The sequence below is a fragment of the Balaenoptera physalus genome, assembly GCF_965194825.1.
Source record: "Balaenoptera physalus genome assembly, chromosome: 8".
Lineage (NCBI taxonomy): Eukaryota > Metazoa > Chordata > Mammalia > Artiodactyla > Balaenopteridae > Balaenoptera > Balaenoptera physalus.
This window is the reverse complement of record NC_138887.1, coordinates 105,231,996-105,248,660: the sequence shown is the minus strand read 5'-3', so window position 1 is coordinate 105,248,660 and position 16,665 is coordinate 105,231,996. Positions and strand designations below refer to the sequence as shown.

The 16,665-nt window shown below is 42.1% G+C and overlaps 1 protein-coding gene across 10 annotated transcripts in view; it reads right to left on the bottom strand.

Annotated features, from left to right (window-relative positions):
- Window positions 1–16,665, bottom strand: part of LRGUK (leucine rich repeats and guanylate kinase domain containing) — a 132,999-nt gene that overhangs the window by 111,662 nt on the left and 4,672 nt on the right. For 9 of the 10 annotated variants that reach the window (XR_014266817.1, XR_014266818.1, XR_014266819.1 and 6 more), the window contains exon 1: window positions 5,372–16,640. The exons of the other annotated variant lie outside the window; for it this stretch is intronic. Coding sequence is in view for 6 of the 9 variants with exons in the window: in XM_082472888.1 (XP_082329014.1) it covers window positions 5,372–5,692 (321 nt within the window). In the remaining 3 variants the exon portion in view is untranslated. Of the gene's footprint in view, window positions 1–5,371; window positions 16,641–16,665 lie in introns of those variants that run through there. 10 annotated transcript variants of the gene reach the window in all.

The following is a 16,665-nucleotide window of genomic DNA, read 5'->3' as shown; positions in this document are numbered from 1 at the left end:
AGGAGGGCCACTCAACACCCCGACCACTCCAAGTACATGCACACATACGTGTTCCTTTATCTTCTCAACTCCAGACACCTTAAAATTGATCTCTAGCCAACTTCAGCCACTCACTCCCCTGGGCATGCCCTGGACTTAGTCATCAGGCTAAACTGCTCCACCCTAGAAACCTCAGACCTCAAGTCTTCCATTGTTCTCGGCTCCCACAACTGCCCATCCTTCAATCTTTCCAACACCTACTGAACTTGGTCTCTGACCACAACAAAATCTCCGGTCTGCTCATCCTTCCCTTTACCTCAGAGTCTATCTGTCCCCTCCTGACTATACTTCCTTCTCTACTGGGTCTCCGATGGGCAATTTCAATGTGTCTCTACCCTCAAGTCTCTGACTCCTTGGCCCCTGACTGCAACTGCCCCATGCGTACCCAAACCTGAATCAACTTCACGCTCAACTACTGCGTTGGGGCAGGGATTATGTCATGTTCATCATCCATTTGGGATAAAAATCTTTCCAGCATACGAAGCACAGGTCAGACAAGTATACAAACTATTTCAGGAGTTTGATAAACTACAATAGAGGTAGGCGGGGTGCTTTCACTAGGAGCAGGGCACCCATTTTATGGCCATTTTAGTGGGGAGTAGGGGGTTAGCAAAGACTTCCTCGGTGAGAGAACCACTGAAACCCAAAGTTGTGAGTTATTCTGGCAAAGGGGAAGAAAGGGCAGAAGCGGGCCAAGAGGGTATTGCAGGTACAAGGGGCAACATGTACAAAATCCCAAAGGCAAAGGCGAGTATAGCCCATTGGGGAAACTACAAAGAGTTCAAATAGCGAAAGTGTAAGATGGGGAGGAGGAATACAGTACCTAATACATGTTTGGTGCTAAAACACGGGCTGAATGAATAACAAGACTCCTCCCCCTGAGATGCTGAGTGGGCGGGAAAGGCCCACAAGTGTGCCTTCCGGTGCCAAGTTCAAGTCAGCTTTTAGCTGGGCCTCAGCGCTATGGTGCTATTATGGTCCCCTTCTTCCTCAGCTGCCTTTCAAGTCCCCACCTTGCCGGTGAGATCTCCAGCCCTCTCCTCAAGCTGTCAGGCGCCTCCACTCCTTTGTCCTCACTCTCAGCAGGGGGCCCTCTCAGTCCTGCTCTTCCACTTCCGAGGCAAAGTACGAATGGTCAGACATCAGCCCCTCCACCTCCTGCACCTGTCCTGATGCTTCTTGCTGGGGTCTCAGAGGAGGTCGGCTCCTTCTCCACACTCAGGGTCCAGCACCCTCTGTTTCCCCAGAGACCGTGTTCAGGGACCATCAATGTTGCCCTCTTTTGCCTGTGGTTTCAACCGGTCACTCTCCACTGTCATTCTCCAAGCTGTCACTTCTCCAGCTCTACGAGCACGTGAGTCCCTTCTGTCCTACAAGGGCTCTCGTCAGTCCTGCATGTTTCGTTAGCTATAGCTATAGTTTCCCTTAACAGCCAAGCTAGTTTCCCCCTTGTTCACCTCCCATTCACGCCTCAACTTGCTTCACTTAGGCCACTGCCTTCACATCACAAAATCCACATGGGCCAAGGTCGCCAATGACTGTCAAATAGGCAAAGCTAATGAACCCTTTTTTTTTTTAAGAAATATTTATTTGAGGCTTAATAACTTGTTGGGTTTATTTTTTTAAAGATTTTTTTTTTGATGTGGACCATTTTTAAAGTCTTTATTGAATTTGTTACAATATTGCTTCTGTTTTGGTTTTTTAGCCGCGAGGCATGTGGGATCTTAGCTCCCTGACTACGGATGGAACCCGCACCCCCTGCATTGGAAGGTGAGGTCTTAACCACTGGACCACCAGGGAAGTCCCTAATGAGCCCTTTTTGGGCCTCTTCCCACTTAACCTCTTAGTGGCATAACCCACTCCAATCTTCTCAACACCCTTTCTTGCCCTGGCTTCCCTCCCGTTCAGCTCTCTTCCTTCTCCTTTTTCTCTTATCAATCTTTTCCAGTTTCTTCCCCTGAATCCTCTTCATCTGCCTGCCTCTGAAATACCTGTACCCCCAGGGTTTTTTTCTTGGCCCTCTCCTTCTCTTCTTTCTTCTCTTCCTGGATGATCTCACAGACTCCAATGCTGATGATTTCCAGGTCTCTGACCCTGAGCCCTCCTCTCCTGATTTCCAGAGGCCTACGATTCACATACCCAACTCCTGAATGCACAGCTCCACCTGTCCCTGTTTCCCACGGTGGTTAGTGGCCCTAATATTCCCCCCGGAACACGCCACAGACCTAGCAGTCACCCTAGACTTCCAATATTCAATGAGTAAGTGTTTCATCTTAAATATTTTAAATACGTATTTCTCTCTAGCTTCCTTTCCATTCCCGTTGCCTTAATCCAGACTCTTGTCTCTTCCCCATAGATATTGCTCCTCTGTGCACTGATCTCCCTGCCTCCAAGCTTACCATCTTCTTATCTAATCTCCCTCGGCCACAAGAGCAGCTCCCTGATGCTTAGAGTCACGTCCACAGTCCCTACAACAGCACAGAGCTCTCCACAATCTGGCCCCCGCCTCATCTGCCTTTCTGGTCTCACCTATAACCCACCACTTGGAAAAGCTGCCATCTGCCTGCCCACATACCACCTCTGCACCCAAGTAAGGGTTTACTTCCCTTCAAGTCTTCCGCCATCCCTGCAACCCGGCTATCATCTGTACACATCTCTTCATAGGATGAACGCTCACTCTTATCTCACCTTGAGAGCTGGGACCATGTACGTCCTCCGTCACACTCTCCTCTTTTTCTATCATTACTGTAGCTATTATGTATTACATCTGTAAGTTTTTGAGAGCCTGCACTGTATCAGACACTATGTTAAGAACTTTAACATAGACTTTGCCATTAAATTTGATGTTCATAACTATCCAATGAGCAGGCATTATTATCCACATAAAGTTACTGGCAAAGAGTGGTTTTCATGCAGCAGAAACATATCACAGGCCCAGGCATTTCTTCTGCCCTGTATAGTCAGAGTACTTCCTATATAGTAATCATGTGTGAATGTTTGTTCAATGAAGGCTAAATTAATGAAGTCACTCGATGGGCTGTAGTTAGTAGATAAGAACAGGTAAGTTATTACTTGTATTAGTAACAGTATAAATAATATATTGTGCTAAGTAGTTTACACATAGGATCTCATTAAATTTTCACAGCTCACCATGAGGTAGATAGTATTATAATTCCTGTAGTGCAGATGAGACACAGAGAGTATGAGTAACTTGCTCAAAATCTCACAACAAAAAAAGGCTTTACACAAATTTTTGAATTCCAAAGGCAATATTCTGAACAGCTGGTCTGCCCTAACTCCCTCAAGTTCATTGAGGCTAATTACATTATAGGCACTTAATAATCATTTTGACCATCATAGCATTATAAATCTTAATCAAGCTAGGATATGGAAAATAAATCACTGAATATAAAAGTCCAAATGTTTCCTCTTAAAACTTTTTGGTTTATTCAGCATATCAAAACATATGAGATACTATAAAAAGGTAAAAGAAAATGTAAGAACACAAAACAAATATTAATTTTAGAATATAAATAGAAGAAATAATAAACTTTTTCCACACAAAAGCCTACAAGCCAAAAAGGATTAACTAGTTCAAGTCAACCCCCTCCCTCTATGGTTTGTTAATGGCATACTGAAGACAGATTAACAATGGTACTAATGAACCCCATAGCTGAAGAACATGCATTAATTAGAATAATAAAGTAATCTGCTGATTCATTTGTTAATTCCTCTGGGGTGGAAGCCATACAAACACCTCAAAGTTATAAAAACATCGCTACGGTTTTCCAGTAGTCACTGTTAAGCATGGCAAAGTAAATCAACAAAAGATGAACAAAATAAGTATTAATTTTCTGTGGTCCACTTCAAGCAAAACTGACGTGTAACTAGGCCATGTAGAAGGAGGTAGAAGAAGACAAAATGGGGGATGAGGGTGGAAAAAAATGGGCCAAATGTGGAAAGTGAACAAAAGGACATTACAAAAGAAGGGAACCCAAGTGGGGACACAATGTAAGTAGTCAATGGCAGAATCGGAGTAACAGAAGACACTGCAAGTCACAGAGGGGAGAACGAGGAAAAATAAGACAAATGAGGAAAGGAGATGGTGAAAGAGAACAGGCATAACAAGGAGAAACCTGTTTGGCCTCAAGGGGGAAAGAAAGGTGACTAGGAAAAGATGGAATGATGCAGAGGGGATGCCAGAAGAATATCACAGAACAGGATGTTGGAAACTTTCTATTTCTCTGTATTATATCTACTTCTGAAAAGAATTTGAAGCAATTTATACTATGAAGGAGGAGGAAAGGGAAGAGAAAAACCTAATCTAAAGAAAAACTACTGAAATTAAGAAAAATACTGAATTAAGAAAAAAAGTTATGTTTCCTGGCAGGTAAGACAAAGAGGAAAACCTAATAGTTTATCAAAAGAAAGCAAATCAAAAGAGTGGATATATGTATATGTATAACTGATTCACTTTGCTGTACACCTGAAACTAACACAACATTGTAAATCAACTATACTCCAATAAAAATTTTTTTAAAAAGCAAGCAAATAATGTATTAGAAAGCCAAGAGAAAGAAGTGACATGATGTGAAGTGGAAAGGGATAAGAAGGCAGGCAACGGGCTAAGGAAGGAACAGGATGCTAATAAATGTACGAAGTGGAATTGGGTCATGTTTAGAAGAGGTACTGTAGAAAAGAGGGAATCTGTATTAGTGTGAAAGGCCAAGCTGCCAACGAGGCATTACAGATGGGAATGTTGGGAACATTCCCCACCTCCTGAAATACTCTCACAGTGAGCAGTGTGTGTTGTTTGTATAATGCATCATATACCCCTGGCAGAAGTAATATATAAAAACTTTCAAGTCACTTGGTCTTTGAGGAAGCACTTAGATTATTTCAAAAGGGTAATTTTTTTTTCCCTAGAGGAAGGAGGACGAAGGGACTAGAAGTCGGGGAGAGTGTTGGAGTATTTCACAATCATGAGGAAAAGGTGCAGGGGGTGCAGAAGTAGAAGTCTGTCTATTCCCAACACTGTCAAGCCATAACTCCCATACAAATAGATAGTTTTCCTCAACGATGCTGTGTAACTTGACTCTTAAGAAATCAAATGTGCTAATGAAAAGTAAAGGATATACTTGAAGATATTTCAGGCAAAGGGTGAGGAAACAGGGTAACAGAAATGGGAAGGAGAGAGGGGGAGTCTCAGAGAAGTAAGGAAGAGGCGTTCCTGGAGGCAAGGAGCCCGAGGAATGGGCTCAGCCGCAGGCTGGTGAGGGGTCCGACCGCTGGAGAAGGAAGTGAGGGGGTAAGGGGTGGGGGGAAGGCACACCTCAAAATTCAGCATTTCGGACTCTGAAGACTCCTCGAACTCCACTTTGCCCTCGCCCTCTCCCTCGCCCTCTTCCTGGTCTTCGTGATCTCCGTCCACGTCCGACTCTTGATAGCAGTGAACGAGCTGCTGGAGTAGGTAGGAGGAGGCTCTGCGGAAAGTATTTTTCGGTCTCTGTCCCATGGGGAAAGGAGACCAGCAAGACTGACGTTCCTTTTCTGAGTGCAGCAGTTTCGACTGGGCTCCAGTTCGTGAACTGCTCACGCCTCCCTGGAGACCGGAAGGCTTCGGCAACTGGGGATCCCTCCCGGAGGTCGCCATCTTGTTTACCGGGGTTGCCTAGGAGACTGACGCCAGGGGAGGAGGCGCCGCAAAGGATTTTGGGGGCTGTAGTCTCCGCCCCTCCCTGCGTCCTCGCTTTCAGCTTGCGCTGCCATTGGTGCACGACTTTCCGTGTGTGTGTGTGTGTGTGTGTGTGTGTGTGTGTGTGTGTGTGTGTGTGTGTGTGTGTGTGTGTGTGTGTGTGTGTGTGTGTGTGTGTGTGTGTGTGTGTGTGTGTGTGTTTCTTTTTAGTCCGTTCAATCGCTGGCTTTTTTTTTTTTGGCTTGTCTTTCTCGTTTTTCACCTTTTTTCTCTGCACCCCCTTTTTTGTGTTCAACTGTTTTCTCTCAACCTCGAGGCGAGGCCCCTCTTAGAGATTTTTCATCCTGTCTTCAGATTATGATGCTAGAAATGAATTGGGCTGGTAGGGCCTGATAAAGTCCAGGGAGGATTTGACTGAGCCAAATAATATCTGTTCTAAGCAAATATCAAGTATTTTGGGGGGTGTCCTACTAATAGATACCCTGGGGATCAGATACTTTGTTGAGATCACAGACAAAAATTGCAGTCTAGGAAGAGATGATCTTAAAAGCTCATAGACAAAGGCAGAAAAATCAAGCCAATGAAGAATTCTTTGCAAAGGAACTGCAAGCATCGGGTTATGAATAAAATCTGAACAGAGGACTAGATAAGGATTACTGAGAATTTCTAGCTCAGATTACATTCGCAGACAGAAAGGTGGATTTCATCAGGGAAGTCACAACAACTTAAGATCAAAATGATTAAAATGTTAAAATGATGACCAGAAGGGACTATATGCAGTCTTTTGGAAGAAGATATGAGGATGTGAGGATGTTATGCTAGGACATTCAGCAGAAGATCAAAGAAGACCAGAAGGAATTCAGGAAGAAATCATCGCAGAAGGGATAGAAAGGAAAGGGCGTTTGAGAGACAGAAGGTTTAATAACCAAAGCCTCCCAATGGCACTAAATAATAAAAACAGAAGGAAGGGCAAACAGAAGTCAGGTGAATGAACTGTGCAAGAAATCCCACCATAGCCATACACTTCAAAAAGCACAATATACTTCATCTAGTTAAGAGCAAGTTTGCAATGGTGGCGCTTTGTGGGAAAGCAAACCATGCAGGCTGTGATGTAAAACACAGGAAATACCCAGATCATTATTATCAGCAATTAAATTACACAACCTATGTAAGAGGGGTCTGTTTCAGGTGCTGGGGATATAAAAGTTAAAGTCTGTATCTCTTTAATCAAGAGATTTGCATTATTGTTGGGGCAGCAGGATACAGAGATTTTCTAAATGAATGAAAAGTACACAGGAGAAAGTAAGTCCCACCTGATCGATTTCTAGTTAATGCTACAGGCCCTCAGGGAGGGACTGAGTTGGAGGCAACATGACCACCACCTTCCCTTTACCACTCTTGGAAAATAGGACTCACTCCTTGAGGTGGATAAAGCAGGGCCCCAGGCTGGTCCATGGGAGTTGTCCGTTGAGATCAAATCTGTGTCCCAAGACAGGCATGCTCAGAAACTTCATAGATGAGGTGAGAGTTAAGTTAGGCCTTCAAGAAAGGAGGAGAAACACAGGAAGAGGTGCTGGACAGTCCCAAAATGGGAAGTGGCATAAATAGAGGCAACGAGGCTGGCCTGGATGTTTCAGGAAGAATCTCTGAGAAGTCACTGATATTGAAATAAAACCTGCTCACAGGAAGTTGGGAAGATGGGGGAGGGTGCTGCCTTCCTGGGAGAAATGGGGCATGAGTGAAGAAGTGGATGAAACTGCCTCATGTGTCAAAATGTCTTAGCAGAACACAGGGGATAACACTTTAAAAGAGGAGGAGAAAAGATGGGCCTGGTGAGAGATTCTGACAGCCATGAGGGGAAGGCAGGAACCTTATAATTCTTGTAATGGACAATGTCCATTTCACATAGATGATGCTTTCCCATGAGACTAATAGGAGACTCTGCTGGTCTCTGATATACTGTATATTTTGGGCACTCTACACAACTTACATCTACACCTTATGGCCAAACTTCCTTAGTTACCTCTTTTCACTGAGGGTCCCTCCCTTCCTTGCAAAAAGTGCCTTGTCCATAGTAGATGCTTTATAAACATATATTGACTACACAAGAGCTTGGCTTTACAGTGAGAATACGGAATGCAGCTGCCACTTCATTCCTCCTGAGTGAAATCACATCTGTGTAGATGAGTGTTTGGAATTAAAATAGCAGGATGCCTGTCTCAGAACAGAGTATCTGGACTCTGAAGCTGCCAAAGAAATAAAAAGACACAAACCAGCATTCAAAGGGTCTAACAGGACTTCTTTAGAGTCAGACCTGGCTAATCAAAGCCAGTCCTCATGCCTGCCTCCCAAGGTTACAGAGAGAGTTAAATGAGATGAGTGTGAAATTGGCTGACTCACATTCAGCCAATGGTGTGAGTGGTGGATTGCGGTAGATTGCAAATATGGCCACCAATTCTTCTCATCCCTGTACACATCCCTTGCAGTGTGACTTTAGCCCCTCCCATCAAGTGGTAGAGTCTACTTCTCCACTCCTAGAATCTGGGCTTGGCCATGTAACTCGCTTTGGCCAACAGAATAGTAGCAAATGTGGCACCAGCAGAGACTTGGAAGTGCTTGGGCTTTGGGACGCTGTGATCACCCTGTGAAGAAGCCAGGGCCAGCCTAGTGGATAATGAGAAACAATGGCCTGGCTCTCTGTGGCCTTGGCCAGCTACTCCCATTGCCAGACATGCAAATGAAGCCAGCCGCGGTCATCCAGTACCAGCCACCGACCTGCCAACTGATCTAAGATTCCTGAGGGAACCCAGCAAAAGCCAGACCAGAAGAACTGCTCAGTCAACTCAAAAAATCATGAACTAAATAAATGGTCATTTTAAGCCACTAATATCTGGGATGGTTTGAAAAGGCAGCAAAAGTTAATATACAGTGTATGAACTGCCTACAGTCTCACCTAACTGGTTAGTGACAGATTGAATTTAGAATCTTTACCTTTGACTCTCATTCAAGTGATTATTTTCATATTGGCCTTTGCTACTGTCAGTATTATCTTCCATCGAAAACAAATATTTGCTGCTATAAGCCCAAAAGAGAAGCTGCAAATCTTTCCAACCATGCAGGTATATTAGTTAGGGTTCTCCAGAGAAACAAAACCAATAGGATATTTATATAATATTTACAATAAGGAATTGCCTCACATGATTAGGGAGGCTAGAAGTCCCAAGAACTGAAGTTGGCAAGCTGGAGACTCAGCAGAGCTGATGATATCAATTCCAGTCCAAGAGCAGAAGAAGACAGATGTCCCAGCTCAACAGTCAGACAAGCAGAGTTCCCTCTTACTCGGTCTCTTTGTTCTGTTCGGGTCGTTAACTGATTGAACGAGGCTCACCCACATTAGGGAAGGCAATGTGCTTTACCCAGTCTACTGATTTCAGATGTTAATCTCAACCAGAAACACTCTCACAAATGTATCCAGAATAATGTTTGACCAAATGTCTGGCCACCCCATGGCCCAGTCAAGTTGACATGTAAAATTAACCATCATAGAAGGTGACACTTATGGGTGGTTTCTAAGTAAGGTATGGAAGGAAAGTCCTTTGGAGTCTGTGAAAAAGAACCAATCTCGCATCTTTCACTGTCTTTGTACCAACCATTCTGCCCAGCCAAGGGGGCTTGAACATCAGCCTCCAGTTCATGCCCCACTGTATGGGGAGCACTCTTGCTTTCCTTAAGATCTACGATGATGCAAACCACTAAGACTATTACAAAGTCTAGGACGCACACAGAAATGACAGCAACAACAACAGTAATAAAGCCACACTTGCATGAAGAAGTACAAGTAGATAAGAGGTAGCTTTGGAATACTTTTCCCTTCAAATGAAACATTATGTATTCAAAAGTAGAAAGAAGATGGTAAAGAGAAATCATACCTTGAGTCATGCCACAGGGCCTTTTAGTGAGTCATGGGACCCTTTGTAAAGAGTCTTGCAGATACAAACAGCTCTGAATACACATAGTATTTTCACGATAAGTAAATGGAGGCTTAGGGCATTTTTCAAAGTTCATGAATTAGTGAGTTCCCCTCAAGCAGCTCTCACTCTGTCATGTTTTGATTTTTGTTCCTGACCAAGTCAAGTTACTGAAGAGTCCATCTTGACTGTGAATTCATTCAGAAAGTGGTTTATGGCTTTTATAAAACTCTTTTGCATAAAAATCATCTTGGAGAAATCTGATTTTAACTATTTAGGTACTGAGTTGCTCTTTATACTATGCCTTTTAAAAAATTGTGGTAAAATACAGATAACATAAAATTCACCATCATAACCATTTTTAAGTGTACAGTTCAGTAGCATTAAGTATATTTACACCGTCGTGCAATCATCACCATCATCCATCCCCAGAATTCTTTTCATTGTGCAAAACTGAAACTCTATACCCATTAAATAGTAACTTCCTATTTGCCCCTTACCTCAGCCCTTGGAAATCACCATTCTACCTTCTGTCTCTATGAATTTGACTAGTCTAGGTACCTCATATTAAGTACAATAATACAGTATATGTCTTTTTGTGACTGGCTTATTTCACATAGCATAATGTCCTAAAGGTTTATCCATGTTGTAGCATGTGTCAAAATTTTCTTCCTCTTTAAGGCTGAATCATATTTTACTGTATGTATAGGCCATATTTTGCTTATCCATTTATCTGTCAGGGGACACTTGGGTTGCTTCCACCTTTTGGCTATTGTGAACAATGCTGCTATGAACATGGGTGTGCAGAGACCCTGCATCCAATTCTTTTGGGTATATACCTATAAGTGAAATTGCTGGATCATAAGATAATTCTATTTTACTTTGTAATGAACTGCCATACTGTTTTCCATAGCAGCTGTACATTTTACATTCCCACCAAAAGAGCACAAGTTTTCCAATTTCTCCATATCCTCACCAACACTTGTTATTTTCTGTTTTTTCGTGTGTTTGTTTTGTTTTGTGTGATAGTAGCCACCCTAATTGGTGTGAAGTTGTATCTCCTTGGGCTTTGGTTTGCATTTCTCTAATGATTAGTGATATTGAGCATCTTTTCATGTGATTATTGGTCATTTGTATATCTTCTCTGGCGAAATATCTATTCAAGTCCTCTGCCCATTTAAAAATCATGTTGCTTGTTTTTCTGTTGTTTAGTTGTAGGAATTCTTCATATAATCTGGATACTAATCTTTCATCAGATATATGATTTGCAAATATTTTCAATATTTTCTCTCATTCTAAGGGCTGCATTTTCACTCTGTTGATTATATACTTTGATGCAGTTCTTTATTTTGATTTAGTCCAATTTATTTATTTTTACTTTTGTTATCTGTGCTTTTGGTGTCATATCTGAGAAACCACTGCCAAATCCAATGTCATGACGCTTTTGTCCTATGTTTTCTTCTAATAGTTTTATAGTTTTAGGTCTTATGCTTTGGGCTTTGATTCATTTTGAGTTAATTTTTATATATGGTGTAAGGCAAGGGTCAAGCTTCATCTGCATATGGACATCCACTTTTCCCAACATCATTTGTTGAAAAGACACTACTACTTTTTGAAATATTTTCAATTCTTAAAAAAAAAAAACACCCCAAGATTGTCTCTTCAGGCAGAGAGCATTAACACTATAACACTATTAACACTATACAAGATGGGACTGACAATAGGGTAGGCACTACTGAGTACCTGATCAGTATTAATTTAATAATCTGTAAGACATAGACACTGGTTAGTTTCCCTTTCTCCCTGTCCCTTCTGTTTCCTTCCAATCTCTGTATCCCTGGAGGGGCTAACTCCTGCAGACAGTATCACCTGGATCCCTTGCCCTCTGTCTTTTAATTGATTTTGGCCAATGGAAGGTAGAGGATAGGGGACAGGCAAGAGAATGGTCAGAATTTCCCTCACACCTGTATCGCTCTGTGACCGTGGTTCCTGTCCGAAGGTCCCTTTTCATGGCTTCAACTAAGGCACTGTTTATACACCATTCAGCCATAGAGCTATGTTTACAGTTTGGGCATAGAAGTAAACCCAGGGGTGGATTACATTAAGCAATAATTTATATCAGAGGCTAACAAGAGATAGCACAAATCTGGGACTATCCAAGTATTCTATTCCTTTAAATCTTGCTCCTTTAAGTCATCTCTCAAAGGAACCATGTCTTCCCTTGTCTCATTTCTCTTCTATGCATTTGAATCTAACTGATGGGCAAACTCAATCCACACCAAAGCCTGCCTCAGTTATTGAACTAATCTGATTGGTCCGGAAACGACCTCTACTATCTAGCTATCTACTTGAATTAAATCATTCTGTAAACTACCCCTAGAATTTTATACCTTAGGGGTGAATCTTAGGCACATGTAGCCAGTATAGCATTTCCCACACCTACCATCTACCATTATTGCTGATTCAATTCATAAGACAATGCTTCTGTACTTACAGATATCCCCAGCTACCTCTGGCCAGCAGCTATCAGGTTTACACCTTGGAAGAGAATAATCAGTGAACTACTTGTGGGATATTTTGTAAACCCAACCTATTCCAAGGATGACAGTCTTCACAACTTACCAGGTTACAAGACTAATTCTTAGTCCTTTGCCATCTCAAAAATTACCCTTTATGTTAACATTTTAAAGAAATAAATGGATATGGATCATAGTTATAAATATAGGTGGAGAGATCTTCTCCATGCCCAGTCAGTTCATACTTATTCAAATAACGACTAGGAAGCTAGGAGACAGGACTTTCAAATTTGATTCCTATCTCCCCATCCAACCATTTCTCAAAGAAGCTGCCAAGTCTTCTTAGACAAACCCTAAACAATATTTTGTATTTTCATTATGCTTGTTTTAAAAAATGAAAGTAAAAAGACAAAGTATTTTTCACCCTGGCAATAAACCTGCACAGGCAGAGAACTGGATATCAGAATCTTTAGTAGCAGCCGCATTATTTAGCTGATGAATTAATAGGAATCTGTAGAAGAAGAGGTAGGATTTAAAGTTAAAGCTGAATAACAATTAGGTTTTAGTGTCATTAAAATTCTACTTTCAGCTGCTACTAATTTTCTTTTTGACCACAAAAGACAGACATTAGTTTTTCTGAGTAAAGAGGAAAAAAATCTATATTGTTTTACAACACTACCCACTGAAGAGGCTGCCACTGCAGTAAGAGGCAGTCGTTTGAATTGTGTACACAGGAATAGATGAACAGAAGAGACGAAGATTGAGAAAGGAAAGAATGTGCTGGGATGCTTGCGAATTTAGAAAGCATGAGCAAACTTAGAATGGAAACAGTAATACTGTTTCTAGTCGTAGGAAAACAGATGAAGGAGACTAAGAAGAAATAGCACCTGGATCCCTACCTTGACACAGGGGGCAGAGAATACTGGACACCAAGGTGTCCATTATTGAGAAAAAGATCAGGTGCTTCGAAAGGGAAGATTGGGGGTGTCACGTGAGGCCAAAGACAAGTCCAGTTAATGACAAATTACAGTGTGGCTATTGGTTTTAAGCCTTAAGCAAATTTCCATCATTGAGATACTGGTTGGTATTTGGTACTTACTTGGGGAGAAGGACTTGGATTTATAGCATGGTTATGTTTTACCACCCTTCCTTCCCCTCCCCCAAACAAATGCTGGTCTACTATTCATGTTGCCATGACTATCCACCCACCTAACCCCTGATTAGCAATATTAAATATGGAAATGAAATACATTTCATTGTTAAGCAGGTCCATTAATGTATTAATTGAGAGCAAAATAGCATAAGCATTTTAATATTGTGACTGGCCGTAGAATCTGGGCTGTAGGCTGTCAAAATTACGGTTCTGAGCTCAACCATTCAAAAACCGAACCATCTAAAGAGAGGAAACATCATAGCATGAGTAATGTGTGGAAATCCCAAAATAGGGACTAGGGTTACTGCCAAAACTCAATCAAGACTGTTTAAAAAATTGGACATTCTTCTTGAAGGAAGTCTGGTAAACACACAGCTCCTGGAGAAAAGCAGCAAATTGAAGAGAGCTGACTCCATAAATTTTGATCCACTCTACTAGAATAGAGGAACAAGAACTCCCTCTTAAGGAGCAGCAGTTAAAAACAGAGCTGCCAAGAGAGGCTGAGATAAGAAAGGAATGACTCAGCAAGAAGATGGCAGCCGCTTCAAAATGAAATGTGGGTCAGAGCCTCATTCCTTCCTACCCTTCCTAAAGGCTCCTCTGAGGGCAGTTCTGTTAGCTTTGCAGTCATCCCTTAAAGACAAAAACGAACATTCCATGACCACATCAGAGCATTAAAAGGGGTCACAAGTTAGTTAGCAAATGGCAGTCTCTCTTTAGAATTTACATACTAAACAGAAGCTTGTATTCCTGGAATTTCTCTTAGGGAGACAAGACAAATAAGAAAAGGTGCCTATACTAACCCTTGGTCTAGTAGGAGAAACTGAACTAAGTACAGATGATTCATCAAGATGGGTGGGTTTTGTAATACAATGTGAGAGATGCTAATGATGGAGCCATGGACCAAGAGCTAAGGGAAAGCAGAGGGGGCTGTGGCTACCTGAGCCCTTTTAGAACCCAGCCATTCTCACTATCGTAGGCTAGTGAACAAGCACCAGTGTCAAATCGAGTGCGGAGAGAAAGGGCATGCCAATGTTTTCCCTTTTGTTTGGGTCCCCTAATTCGCTAGACTGATTCTAGATGCCTCCTTTCTTCAGTATTTATGAAAAATACCTCATTGCTCCTGTTTCTCAGGAGACTCTGTGGAACTGTAAATTATTTCATGTGTTTCCCCTGAAAACAAATCTAGGATGTCACCCCCCTAGCAAATTAACAAGTAGCTGGCCCACCCAGTATTGCTACCATTTCTAACACAGATAAAGGAATTTCACAATATGGGCACCTGGTATGTGGCAGGCATTATGCTAGGTTCTTTACATACTCTCTGTTTCTTAATATTCACAACAATGGGAATTACTATTCCCATTTTACAAACCAGAAGACAGAGTTTAAGACTTGCCTAAGAGTGCATATGGCCAGTAGGTGGTAGAGCAAAAAACATAAACCTAGGTCTCTGACCCCAAAGCCCATGCTCTTTCTACCACATTCTGTGCATCCCATGGAAAACTGAAGTATAATTAAGTACCAATGAAATCTCTTAGAGGAAAAAAGCTGATTAGTTTAACAAGTAGAATTAAAAACTGATACCCAGGTTGGAGCATACCCTATCTGCAGACCTAGCATCTATTACCCCCAACCTCTGCTGCACCCCTCCTTCCTAACAGCACTTCAACCTCCTCCAGGAACCCTGCCTTCCAGAAGCCAAGTGCTGCTTCCAGGAGGCTGGCCCCATCCAGTGGCAGCCCCTGCTGAGGGCCTTGATTCATTTCAGTCAATCAGAGTGTCCTGTTCCTTGCTGGTGACTGATTTAGGTTGATCACATGGCACTTGTCTGGCCAATGGTATGTCTCTACTGGAGGGGCTTCTGGGTTTCCTCTAAAAACAAACTGGTTCAGAGGCAGAGATGGTCTCTTCTTACGTGGATTGGTGACACCCCCACATAGGGCTCTTGGAACTGTGTTAGTATAACATCACCAACCTTTGTAGTGGTGGGATGGGGTCAGAGGGAGCCTGGGTTTCCTAAAATGGCCACCTTCTGCCCAGGCCAAGGACCACCTTGTCTCTTTCATTATTTCCCTTGATGATGGAACTCACTCTTGAATGTTTCCAATGGTTAACCCATTACTTGAGCTATTTAGTGCTTTTTTTTTCCTTTTGGTAGAATCTGGGGCAGTTAATAACTTCCCATTCATTTCTGTTTTGTAATTTAGAGAGCTTTCTCTGTGAAATGCAGAGCAATTTCGCAGAAGCCATAGGAAACTTCTCTCCCCCTGTTCTTTTATAAGATCAAACAGGTATCTGTCGACAAACGGCAGTCAACTTGGGCTCGAGCTCTTTAATGTGATAATGAGATAATGCCGGGTCTCTGATTTCTCTGGGGCTCTTCAAGGGTCTGCAGACTGCACCCCGCACGCACCTCTTCTCCCAATTTGGTCTCCTCTCAGCATGCTCCTCCCACTTGTCTCTGTCAAATTCAAATGAATTTCTCAATATTCTCTATGTTCTTTATACTCTTAAACTTTTCACACTACAACTTTATGCTCATAGGGCACCCCAGATTTTTATCCTTAAATTCAATTCCTCAAATGCTTATGGAGGACCTACTATGTGCAAAGCGCTATGATAAGCACAGTGCAAAGTACAGCCTGGGGGAAGTCTCTGCCCTCAGGTAGTGTATACTCTAGTAAGCTCCATAAAATACCTCAAAACTTTAAAAATATTAATTATATGTTGAAATGGTAATATTTTGGACATATTGGGTTAAGCAAGATATTTTATTAAAATGTTAAATTTTATTAACATTAATTTCACCTGTTTGAATGTGGCTTCAAATGTGGCTATTAGAAATTAATTACTTGTGGTTCATTGTTGTGTATTGGTTTCATATGATTTCAAATCCACTCACTTATGACAAAGACCAAAAAAAAAGTTGTTTTCAGAAGTGGTTTTGAAACTGTGCAACTCAGATTGGAACTTGAACCCACAATCTTTTAATTGAGATCGCACACCTGGTGTCAGGACTTAATGAAGCTCAGTTTCTTGTTGTCTCCTTACAGAAAGAATTCAGTGAGAGACAAAGTGATAGGTAAGGAGTGGACTTATTTAGAGAGGACACACTCCACAGACAGAGTGTGGGCCACCTCAGAAGGCAAGGGGTCCTGAACTATGGGGTGGTTAGTTTTTAAGGGCTGGGTAATTTCACTGGCTAATGAGCAGGAGGATTTTCCCAACTACTTTGGGGAAGGGGCAGAGATTTCCAGGAATTGGGCCACCACATGGCGCTGGTGGGTGTGT